Below are 12423 nucleotides of genomic sequence, written 5' to 3' on the forward strand. Positions count from 1 at the left end.
CTCTTTATACATTGGAGTAGCTTGTTCAATGGTGTCAGTGCCAATAAGAAGATCGTTCATATATATGAAGTCTTGCAATAGCCGGGCTGTCGAAGGAAGGCGATTTTCTTCAGACCTGAAGTGGTGCTTTAAGGTAGCAGTCAATAGGAAAGGACTTAAAATAGCTCTAAAGGGCACTCTCGTCATTCTCCAAACTTCTATTTCCGACAGTGGGGTCCAGTTGAGGTGAAGTTTTGAACCACAAGAAGTGAAGTGCATCTCTGTCGTGTTCTTGCAGGCCAATTTGAAGGAACGCTTTCTCCACATCAGCATTAATTGCCATCTTGTTGCGTCGGAAATGAAGCAGTAGCGTCACTACGTCGGGATTTAGATTTGGGCCATTTTCTTGTGATTTAAGGACTTCATCCCGGATTTGAGAGACGAAGAGTGGAACACGATGCGTGCCTTCGTAGTAGATCGGTCCTCACGTATGACGGCTAGGTGTGGCATATAAAACTAGGGTCCAAATGGTTGGCATTCTTTTGTAGGTACTTTTTCAGCATATCCTTCTTCGAAGTGCGTTCGAATAGTTGCATCGTATTGTTTCAAGAGCTCACTGTCTTTGTTAAGCTGCTTCATCAATCTGTGCAGATGTTTGAGTGCAACTGCGTAGTTCTCACTCAGAGCAAACCTTTTCTTCCAGGGTAGTGCCACTTAATATCGATTGTTTTTCTTATTGATGTTCTGAAAATTTGCCAGCACCGATTCAGTGACCATCGTTCCTTCATTTTCGGCCTAGATACCGGGGCTTTCTAGATTCAAGAAACCAGTCAAAAGTTTCGAAATATCTTGCTCGGTCAACGCAGATTGTAGGACTGTAATACTGGCACACTGTAACATCGTCTGCAGTAGACAATGGTCCTTACACAGCCCATCCCAGTTTTGTCTTGACAGCTTTCAACTTTTCAAACACAGGCTGCACGGTACCAGTTACTATATCCCAATATTAGTCTGATTCAATAAGGACCGCAATCTGTTTTCTACTCCTTGTAAAGAGAGAGCTCGCATATCTAAGTGCATCTTGTTCATTTCTCCTATAACGTTTTCTTCTGGTACGGGAATGCATTCAGTGCAAATCGGGTCCAACACCAGTGCCTCTATTCAAATAGGAAACTTCTGGTTCGCAGGGAGAATCGATACACGTACCTTCTTCATGGTTTTCCGTATGCTATCACCCCCGAACACACCGATCGCCAACGTTTCCTCTTCTATTAGTTCCCATCCAAGTCTTCCATAAGCTTTGGTTGTAATGAAGCTCCGCTGACTTCCCCCATCAAAAAGGACTCGGTAGCGACCGGATGATTTGGCACCCAATACGGTGGCTGTCACACTCTGCAGCATTAGGACTGACCTTGCCTGCTTGGACACCAGATTGATCGATGCAGATATCACCTTGTCGTTTTTGATGTTGTCAGATGCGCAAACAGATGTTGCGTGCCTTCTTGTGCACTTGCCACATTTTAACAGGCTTCTGCAATATTTTGCCATGTGGCCCTGCTTTAGGCAACAAAAGCATCGTCCCGCTTTGATGAGCATCTCCCTTTTGTTTGAGATGTCTATATGCTTCGTATCACAAACTTCGGTAGAATGCTTTTCAGACCGGCAGAAAAGGCATTGTTGTGGACTTTTTGTTGAGCTTTGTAGAGCAGCTGTCTTAGAAATGTTACGTGGATGACTGGGTTTTAGTCCTCCCGAGTTTCTGTTACGTCTTTTTCAGCAACAGCTTCCCAACAAGCGAGTTGAAGTTCGAAGAATTCCAGAAGCATTCGGAGATCGTTATCTTCTGGAGCCGTTACATGGTTTGAATTGCCTTGCGTATTCGAACAGGATGCAGCCAACGAGGATGCCTTGTGCATCTCGTGGAAACGCAGCACCATGTGCGTCGGTAGAACTCTTAGCAGGATTTCCCAAAGCATAGAGCAATAAGTTGTCGAGTTTGTGCCAAGCGCCTTGAGGCTTCAATTATGAGCCTGTACCTTGTCATAAAGTTGCCTCAGCTTACGAACATCTGCTGACGACGACACCAGCTTTATATCTAGCAAACCTTGCAAATGATCGTGCACAATGATCTGTTCATCTCCGAAACGCTACTTTTAGATTTCAATAGCGTCTTTATAGCGCCTTTCGGTAGCTTGTAATCCCAATATAGCCTACGCAGCCACTCCGGTAGCCAAATTGTTCAAGTAGTTGAACTTGTCAGCTGTGCTTAACTCGCTCTTGTTGTGGACTGCTGATGTAAACTGCGTACAAAATCTCGGCCATAGTCTGCGGTTACCTTCAAATTTTACGAGTTCTAGTTGGGGAAGCTTGCTTTTCCCAGATAATAACGGATGAACGTTCGTAAGGAGTGAGGCTGGAGGAGCCAGACATTCATTCAGCTTGACCGGTGGATCCGCTGTGATAGTAACAACCTCGTCGCGGTATTCTCCAGCGTCTAACGTCTCGCTGTCCAACAGGTGGTCTGGTGTCTCTTTAAAAATTGCTTCAACCACTTTCTCTATCTGACCATAAAATGAGCTTATTCGCCCGAGGAATACACTTACTGCTGCTGCCATGACGGCTTGATTTTCTCGCAAGTGGTATTCCGCCTCAGACCACAGGACATTCAGTTGGGACCGCAGGCTGTGGCTTCGTCTGAGATATCGTTCCATTCGGCCGCCCACAGTCGATGTATCTCGCCAAGATTGCAGGTGCCGTCTTCCGAAGTGTTGCGGCTCCTAACGTCGATGATGTGGCCGTCGTCAAAGGTCCCGAGTTGTTGAGATCATGTGGGGTACTTCTGAGCCTTACTGCTGCGGGCGGCTCACATATAGCAAAAAACACGTCTTGCCATATGAAAGGCAAGACGTGGCATGAAACTCAAGAAGAAAAAGACAAGGGTGAGGCGGCGCTGCCACAAGGCCAAACGTCAGCTCGTGAGGAGGCTCAATAATGATGATGACTGCTCTTGTGCTGCGAGGAATGAATACAGGAAGGCATAACATTCAGGTACCTTGCACAGTTCTGTTCAGATAAGAAGTCTAAGTTTTCGGTAAGAAAATTACTTGTTTGAAAGTGCACTGCAAGTATCTCTTCCTAGTCCCTATGTTTTTTTTCGTGCTTTTAAAGAATGGGCCATTTCCGAGTAGACCAAATGAATGTGCTGCCATCATCAAATATGCGGCACCTTCCGCCCTGCATCGAAAATTGTGCGCCTGTGCACGTACGCGCAAAGTCTCTAATTTACACACTTGTTTCAAGCCACCTGCAACGCGCGCAATGTCATGCGATTGACAAATGATGTGTGGTTATAAAGGGGGATAAGCGTAAGTGAACCACGCCCAATACCTTGAAGCGCTCCAGTGTTTTGCCGCCGTTCTCGAACTCGAGAAGCACGTAAAACTGCATTTCCGCAAAGTTTGCTGAAACAAAAACAAGGAACCGGTAATAAATATAGTTGCCAAAAACATGCCTAATATTCCATGTGTACACATGTGAGAGATATGTGGCCAATATATTTGCAATAAAAAAGAAAAATCAGATATGACAGTATTAGAAGCTACAGTGTGGAAATTTTCAGAGAAATATGAAAGATTCATGGCAGCAAACGTTATGAGTATTTTAGAAGTCTTAAAAATGATACTTTTTCCATATCATTGTTTTTCTTCAATATTTCGGCATTCTGCAAATCAATTGTTTGCAGGGCAATTGAGCATGCTTACTTAACGCTACCGTTCACTGCGTCAACTTTGTGACAAGTTTTTTCACCACTTCTTTCAAGGTCATAAGTTCTATTTCAGCTATGGAGGAATTGATTGATTGATGATTGATATGCGGGGTTTAACGTCCCAAAACCACCATATGATTATGAAAGATGTCACAGTGGAGGGCTCCGGAAATTTTGACCACCAGGGGTTCACTATGAAAGAAGTAGTTCAATGAAGGAAACATAAGGGAAAAAAATTACTGTCTCATTACCACCCTCCCCACCCCCTGACCAAACAAAACTTTACAGTAAATTCTATTGTGTACTGTGCTCCTCAATATCTAAAGACACTTTCTTGGTGCAAAAGACCCCGTAGTGCAATATTGGAAACGCATTTGCACAATGAGTGGGCAGATATGATGCCGAGAAAAAAATGCACATTCTCCATTTCTCTAAGGTGGCATTTGTTGCTTAATGCACTATCATGCTTCAAACGTGCTTCAAACTCCGATGACAGCCTTAATCACCTCACTGTCGCCAGGGTTTATACAGGCGGCTACACAGAGGGACGTCCTGTCCCTTATTTAAAACCGCAGTCATGTATTGAAGGCAGTTTCTTGCTTCTGTTGCGCAATGGACCCGCCAGACAGCTGTAGGGACCGTCGACAAAGCCCTCGCCTGTGGCTGCCGCTCTTATTCCATCTCCTGTCCAATTGACATCCTTCCTGCCTAAATCACATTCTTGCAGACGCTGAGCCATGCTTCCTACAAGCCCTACAGAAACAGTTCTTACCTTTCATCAATCTCTCCTCATACTTTGTTCGTGGAACTGATTGCACCTGCTTGCTCGGTTTATCAATTTCGAAGCATTTCTTAGCAAACTACAATGACTTAGAGCCCAAACCCATCCATCCATCCATTCATCCACCCACCTATCCACCCACCCATGTAGCCACCTATGACTTTTAGCTCTTCTGGCCATCTCGATCATGGTATCCATACCGAAATTGGTATGACATAACATGACTGTATGATAAACATAATCCACTAGTCATAACATGAAAATTATGATATGTCAAGAATGTCATGATTTACATTTCATAGCCTTGTTGCTCTTGCGGTGGTTTCATTCACATAATATATTGCAAAACTGCTATGGTATCACATGACTACATGACGAACATAAATGACAGACCCTAACAGACTCTAAATTTAGTATAACGAAACGTGATTGGATGACGAAGGTATATGACTGGTGCAAACATGATAATTATAAGAAGCGTGTCGTGTAAGAACGTGACTACAAGCCATGTTCGTAATGCACTTGCGGTCGTTTCGCTAGCTTCACATATACCAAATTCGGTGTTACGTGATGTCAATGAATGACGAAGGTGAATGACTGGTGAAAACATAATAGTCATGACATGCCTGTCTTGTGAAACATGACTACATGCTAAGTTCATAGTGTGCTCGCAGCTATTTTGCTGGCTCCACGTATACTAACTTTGGTGCTTCATGGCAGGAATAGATGACGAAGGTAAATGACACGTCTAAACATGATACTCAAAATATGCGTGTCATGTAAAACTTGACTACACATGCTACGCTCACAGTCCATTTACAGCCATTTCACTAGCTTCACTTGTAGCAAATTTGGCATTACGTGACGCTGACGTACGACGGTGAATGACACGACGAAACATTATCATGACTTGCGTGTCATGTGAAACATGACTACACGCTACGCTCATAGAGTGCTGGCAGCCATTCCACTAGCTTAAAAATATCAAGGTCGGTGTTACATGACGTCAATGAATGACGAAGATATATGAGTTGTGCAAACATGACAATCATGACATGGTGTCATGTAAAACATCACTACATGCTGCACTTAGCACGCTCGGAGTCGTTATGCTAGCTATACATTTACCAAATTTGGCATGATGTGATGTGAATAGACTACAAAGGTAAACAACACGTCTAAACATGATAATCTTGATATGGAAGTCATATACAGCATAACATCCAGCTCATAACGTTGTGCTGATTTAAAGTGAAATATCAACCTTCCTGATCCGCGCTTCGCATATTGTCCATTCTCACTGTACGTGAGATCGGCGAATTATTTTCTTTATGTGCGTGATGTTATGGAAGTACGTCTGATATTTTACTTCAATGAGTTTTACATGTAAGTGTCTTGCTTTCGAAGAAGTAGGAAGTCATATTCATGTGGTACTGCCACTGTTGCACTTCCAAGGAGTTTGCGATAATCCCTCTAAGCTCACTGCTGACTCAGTACTCGTGTGTCTAATCATTAGCGACTGCACGCACATGATTATGTAAATGTCCTTGCACCTGAAAACGCCCGTGCGTGCGGAAAAAGTGCCTACAAACTTGCATCTTCCCCGATACGCATTTCGAATCTTTTTTTATTGGTCGTAACTCTACATTGTCTGCTTAATAATGATTGGTCTACAGCTGGTGATATTTAACACAAAGGCGATAATTTCTCACACAATGAACATAATTGAAGAGAAACTTTAGCCACTTACAGGGGTCACAGTTTTCTGAGCACCACTGGAAATCATACTCTGTCCAGCTTTTAGCCAAGACTGGATGGTAAGTCCCTTGAACGAAGTACATTCTGCAAGAAATGACAACTTCAGAATGGTGCTGATATACCTAGAAGTAGTGTGCGGGTAAAAGATATCGTACTCAATAATCAGACAACAATACAGTATAATGGAAGAACTCTGTTCTATTTACCCCTTTTCTCGTGATTTGTAAGGCCAGAGCTCTTTAGTGTAGTTTGTTTCAACAATCGGTTGGCTGAGTTTTGTAGCATCTTCATAAGTAATATAAAGACGTGAAGATACAGTTAATCATTAAGATGGTCATGAAAGGAACATAATTCAGCGATTTTGTCGACGTACGCTTATATGAGCCAATAATCATGCACATGATTGACAAGTAATATATATTGCGTACTTGTGTCCCGGCTTTTTTATAAGCTCTTCGACGGTAAAAGATAATGCACAGCTCAGTCAGACTTTTCTGAAATATATGGCACATAGACCACACAGAAATAAAGCTGGGATGTAAAATCATTCAGCTCAATAAGAGTGAGTCACGCAAACTAAAAGTAACACCACGACTTCTCCCCTCAACATTCTTGGCGGCATAGCCGTAAACCGCAGAGATCCTCACTCTGTCAGTTCAAACAAAACATATGGCCAGAACTGACGTATTTCTGAACAATGATATTGTTACGAAAAAAAACAGGTCATTCTGAAAATTTGCTTTAAAATGATCTTGAGGGCTGGGTGATATTTTTTGTAAATATTCTCTCTCATTTGATTTCTGCTTTTTTCTTCCACTCAATGTTCAATGCGACCAATTACACCACAATCGTGACTTACAATTGTACATGGTGTCACAGAACGAGCGCTCAAAAAGGGCGCGCCGCCAACTCCTCGCGACGAAACGCCGGAGTGACGCCGCGAGGTCAACGATTAAAAAAAAAAAGAAACAAACATCCAGACTTCCCGGGCGCGACTCTCTCCCTCGGAAGCGTAGATTCGCCGACGAACCTCCTCACCGCACAACGGCAGCCGAGCAAGCACTCGAACTTTCTAGATGGAAAGAGGCGTGGTGATGCCAGGTTGAGTCATCCGTCGCGGACGGCCCTCGTATCGTCTCGACCTTCTCCCCAGCCTTCGCTGCGCATCGCGCCGACGAAAGAATGAGAATTTTCTGGAATCGCGCGCGGAAGGTATTTAACCGAGCAGCGGAGATGAGAGATCAGGAGAAGACGGAAGTCAGCGCCAGAGCGCGTAGGGATTCCGCCGTGTAGTCGGCGAAGGTTTTGTCCGTACATACAAAGCAGGAGAAGAAGATACTTTCCACCTGAGGGGTGACGACTTGAGCTACAGGCAAGAGTGTGTGTTTACCGCGATCGAGCGAAGACGCGTGGCAACAGCTGCGTGTGTGAAGCCGACGTGTTTCCGGCGAAGAAGTTTGAAGCTTGGAGAGTGGCCAATTGAAGACGCAAGGTTTCCTGGAAGAGAAACTTCGGCGAGGTTCCCTGGAAGAGAAATTTCGGGGGCTGCGGAACGACAACATCGCTTGACTTTGAGTGAGTGATTCTCGGAAGAGTATCATCCAGACTTTTGTTCCAAGAACTTTGGACTGAATAGGTTTTCTATCTCTTTAGGTGTCTTGGTTGTTCAATGCATGCGACTGCATTGTAGTGCGTATTGTTGTCTGTGTCCGTTGTTTCGAGTGTGGCTGATTGTACTGTGTAGTACGTTGTTTGTTTGGTGACATATTGCACTCAACTATTGTGGAGGGTGCATACTTGTTGTTTTGATCTGCCATTATTGAGAATATAATTTCGTTTGTTTATCAACTCTCGGCTCTGACTTGTTCTTTGGGCCACAGCCGGCGTCCGCTGGCGCGCCAAATAGGACCACTTCTAAATTGTCCACGCTTTCGTGGTGCGGTTGGGAGGGCCGATACTTCGACCCTTGGAATTAGCCCGGCGATCGCCTCCCGAATCAACGGGACCTATGTGACACATGGTCCATTCGAAAACTAATGAAAAATACAAATAAAACTCATGGTAGACTCCAGTTGTCGTTTGAGAGCGTGGTGACTGTGTCTGAAAGCGGTTATTTCAGCAGCTTCAACGTTCTGAGAGAGTAAGCCTAAGCAGCCTTATAACAGTGTTTCTAGATGATGTATCGCACTGATTACTCTAGGTGCTTTTTGCCATTTACGTGTAACCTTCAAAGTACCAAAAATGCTCTGAAAGGACCAGACGAGGGTGCCAATAATTATTACAATGTACATTGCGTGAGCTCACGAACGTTGCCTCGCCTTTCCATAAGGTACTCACCTCTTCAGCTTGATGAAAGTTGACGTCTGGTTCATCTGACCAAGGCGCAAGTTGCTTAGCTCTCTGCGAAAAGATAGAAGAAAAAAATTGCCAGCCCATTCCCCGCATTGTGAGAGTCGATGTCATGCGAAGCCATCAGCATTATGTACCGCACTGTTTGGCTTTGGGCGAAGCGTTACAAAGTAGATGAACGTATTACTATATACACCGAGTAATGTGTGCAATTCGCGGGCTTATCGTACATGTCCAGTACTGCCCCTAAAGTGCAGGGTGTGCCCCGAGATAATGTCGGCACTTACGTTATCTCGACATCAGTTATAGACATCAGTTTTATCGAAGCCGAATGCGTGCCACGCTGTGCACTGATGTGTGATCACTAGAAGCGTTAGTTGACATATGTGTGCGTTGATGAGCAACCTTACATTATAGCTAACCAAGACATATGCATACAATTGTGGTGTGTATTACAATTTTTAATTGAGAATAGGCAATATTAGAACCAAAATCAGGCTTTGACGAACACCACCACAACTGCTGATGTAATTGATCTGGCTCCAATCCATGCAGTACGGTTCGAGCTGTGTAGCGTTAGCAATAATTGATCATGATTACCTTTACTTTTTCGTATATGTTACAGCACTTGCATTGTTTGCACAGTCTATTACAAGCGAGCAGAGAACAGACTCCAGGATTGCTGCAGCAAGTTTGTGCTTGAATGACTCATATCTTTTAATTGCCAGCCATATCAAACTGCTTGTCTGTCTCCCTTAAGCTACGCAAAAACCTGTTCTTTAAGATTTTTCTGCATATTTTGTACGTTTCTCGGTTTTATTCATCGAGAACATGCATTTAGGAAGAATCGCATCACATCTAAGCAGGCTGCAAAGTGCAGTAGCCAACCGGGTATCGCTGCCACGTAGAAGCACCTCAAGAGTCAGCGCAAGGTAGTAGAAAAAGGCAAAGTTTAGTTTTGAACCGAATAGGTGGCACTGTGGAGACATTCTGATGAACAATTCAAATTAAACTGCATAAGTATATTCCAACCAACAATTAGGAGAATTTATCTCGTTCTGCTTCAAGGAAATAAGTAAATCATAATTATAATATTATTACAAACATAAAGTGCCACAAAAAACATGTACTGATATGTTGGACACAGCCCATCACAATCTGAGGTTTAACGTCTCAAAACCACAATTTGATTATGAGAGATGTCATAGTGAAGGACTACAAAAATTTTGACTGCCTGGCATTCTTTAACACGCACCTAAATCTAGATACATAGCCTCAAGCATTTTAGCCTCCACAATAAATGTGGCCGCAGCGGCAGAGATCCGATTCGGCCACCTGCGCATTAGATGTCGAGCACCGTAACCACTAGTGGCGCAATTATGTAAAAGTTCCAAATCCGGACAAAGGCGGTCTCTTCCATTGAGTCGCACGCGATTGGCCCATACAAGCTGTGACGAATGCTGTGACGTTATGAGTGACGTGTACTGGGATGTCACGTGACTTTTTTTTTTCGGTTTTCGGAGAAAGGCGATGGAACGGCCGGAGAGACTGTTCGAAAGCAACCGGATGGATTGAAATGGCTGCAAGGTGGCCTGGATTGGATTGAAATGGAAAAAATGCGCGACTTTTCGGCACCGGGGAACTTAGACAACATGGCGTTTCCCACTGACACGGTACTTCGTCTTGCCTGTGCGGTAGCTTTAACCGAGCAGAGGCGACGACACGAGGTAAAAGATGCATTTGAAGAGTTCAGCGAAGAAGAGTTCCGGCAATGTTTTCGTCTGTCCAAACGAACAGTGCGTAGCTTGTGCGACGAACTTGACCCTATCATCGGATGCCAGTGAGCCAGTGGCCTCTCACCAGAGAGAAAGGTGTTGTGCGCGCTGCGATTTTTCGCCACCGGTAGCTTCCAGAAGAGCATTGGTCGCGAGGAACACATCGGCATGTCTCAGCCGGCGGTGAGCAACACCATCCACGAGGTGACGGAGGCGATCATTACCGTGGCTGCTAGAAAAAAGGTGGCGGACTTCCTACTGACAACAGCTGCTAAGGATGAGGCAAAGGTGGAGTTTGTGCTACGCGGTTGCATCCCAGGGGTGCTGGCGTGTGCCGATGGCACGTTGGTCACCATTCGCAAGCCAGAGGGATTCAGACTGGCCGACACGGCGAGATTCATGTCCAGAAGGGGCTATTATGTCCTGAACGTCATGATCGTAAGTACTGATAGGATCGTTTATTACTCGCCCTTCGGAGCAATTGTTCAGTTGTGACGCCAAAGCTGGAAAAAGTAATAATGCAACGAATGAAAAAGAACCTGCAGGGAATTGGGTGCGAGCTAGATGGTGGCTCGCAAGGCCTCGGTAATAATAAGTGGCAAGTGTTTTGTGCGTGAGCCAGTTGCCTTTTTTTGCACTGGCATGCATACACAATTGAATTGTGCATTTTAGAGGTAATCGGTAATATGGGCAGCAGACGTAGCAGAAGTATATACACGACAGGGAAGTATTTCCAACACGAAAGTGCTAACAATCACAATTGGACGAGCTGGCTTTGGTATTTACGAGTGTTCTTTCCCAAGAGCAACGCGTAGCTTTTCACTTATCGATCATTCAGTGGAAGTCGTAGCCATGTGTACAGCAGAGGTGGGGTCGTTGCCCCCACACTCCCCCCTCCTCAGTGTGCTACACCCTGTGTTTCCTTCTAAGTGAAGCTCCTTGTACCAATGACTGTACTAGTACGCATTGTTTCCTGCATATGCGTAGAAAAAAGGGATTTATTTATTTATTTATTTATTTATTTATGGTACCCTCAGGGCCCGAAGGCATTACAGAGGGGAGTGGCAATAAAAAATAATACAGCAAACGGCAAAACGTAAAGGAAAGGAAGGGAAAATACAAAGCGATTGGCAAAAACACACAGTAACAAAGAATTAAATGTAGTAGCGGTAATACATTACAACGATTTTGTTAAAAAAAACGGCAAAACGGCAAAACGTAAAGGAAAAGAAGGGAAAATACAAAGCGGTTGGCAAAAACACACAGTAACAAAGAATTAAATGTAGCAGCGGGAATACATGACAACGATTTTAATAAAAAAAAAAAAGCACGACATATATAACACGAAGCAAAATCAAACATCGCAAAACATGTTTTGCAAAAAGGCCCTAAAACGTGATGTATCGGTAATAGCCGTAGCTGATTGTGGTAGTAGATTCCATTCGGATGTGGTTCTTGGAATGAAGGCATGCGAATAGGTTACGGTTCTGCAGCGGGGAACATGAACTTTTTGCAGATGGTCCAATCTGGGTGATATGAATGAGGGGGGTTTAATAAACTGTTCACGAAGATTTTTGCTATGATAAAGTTTATGAAGGAGACTGAGTCGGGCTATTTTACGCCGAATGGCGAGTTCAGGAAGGTTGAGCTGGGACTTCATTAAGGTAACACTGGCCTTGCGGTTATAATTGGCTAAAATGAAGCGAACTGAACGATTCTGGACTGCTTCTAATTCATGTGTAAGTGTAGTGCCACCAGGATCCCAGACGGATGATGCGTATTCAAGTGATGGACGAATATAAGTAGTGTAAAGAAGTTTCTTAAGGGATGAGGGCGCCATGTAGAAGTTCCCGCGAAAATACCCGAGAGAACGGTTAGCCTTGGCGATGATGTGCTCCACATGGTGGTTCCATGACAGGTTACTGGAAATATGAACACCTAGGTATTTGTAAAATGAAACAGACTCGAGGTGGGTATCATTGAGATGATAATCTGGATACGCAAGTGAGGTGCGG

General features: G+C 44.2%; 1 protein-coding gene across 3 annotated transcripts in view; it reads right to left on the minus strand.

The window, feature by feature from the left end:
- Positions 1 to 12423, minus strand: part of LOC119184061 (serine/threonine-protein kinase haspin) — a 168763-nt gene that overhangs the window by 61034 nt on the left and 95306 nt on the right. For all 3 annotated transcript variants that reach the window (XM_075878884.1, XM_075878882.1, XM_075878883.1), the window contains 3 exons: positions 8622 to 8684; positions 6277 to 6368; positions 3367 to 3440 (listed from right to left, as the gene is read on the minus strand). In XM_075878884.1, coding sequence (XP_075734999.1) covers positions 3367 to 3440; positions 6277 to 6368; positions 8622 to 8684 — 229 coding nt within the window. The remainder of the gene's footprint in view (positions 1 to 3366; positions 3441 to 6276; positions 6369 to 8621; positions 8685 to 12423) is intronic.

This window comes from Rhipicephalus microplus, chromosome X (assembly GCF_043290135.1).
Source record: "Rhipicephalus microplus isolate Deutch F79 chromosome X, USDA_Rmic, whole genome shotgun sequence".
Taxonomy (NCBI): Eukaryota; Metazoa; Arthropoda; class Arachnida; order Ixodida; family Ixodidae; genus Rhipicephalus; species Rhipicephalus microplus.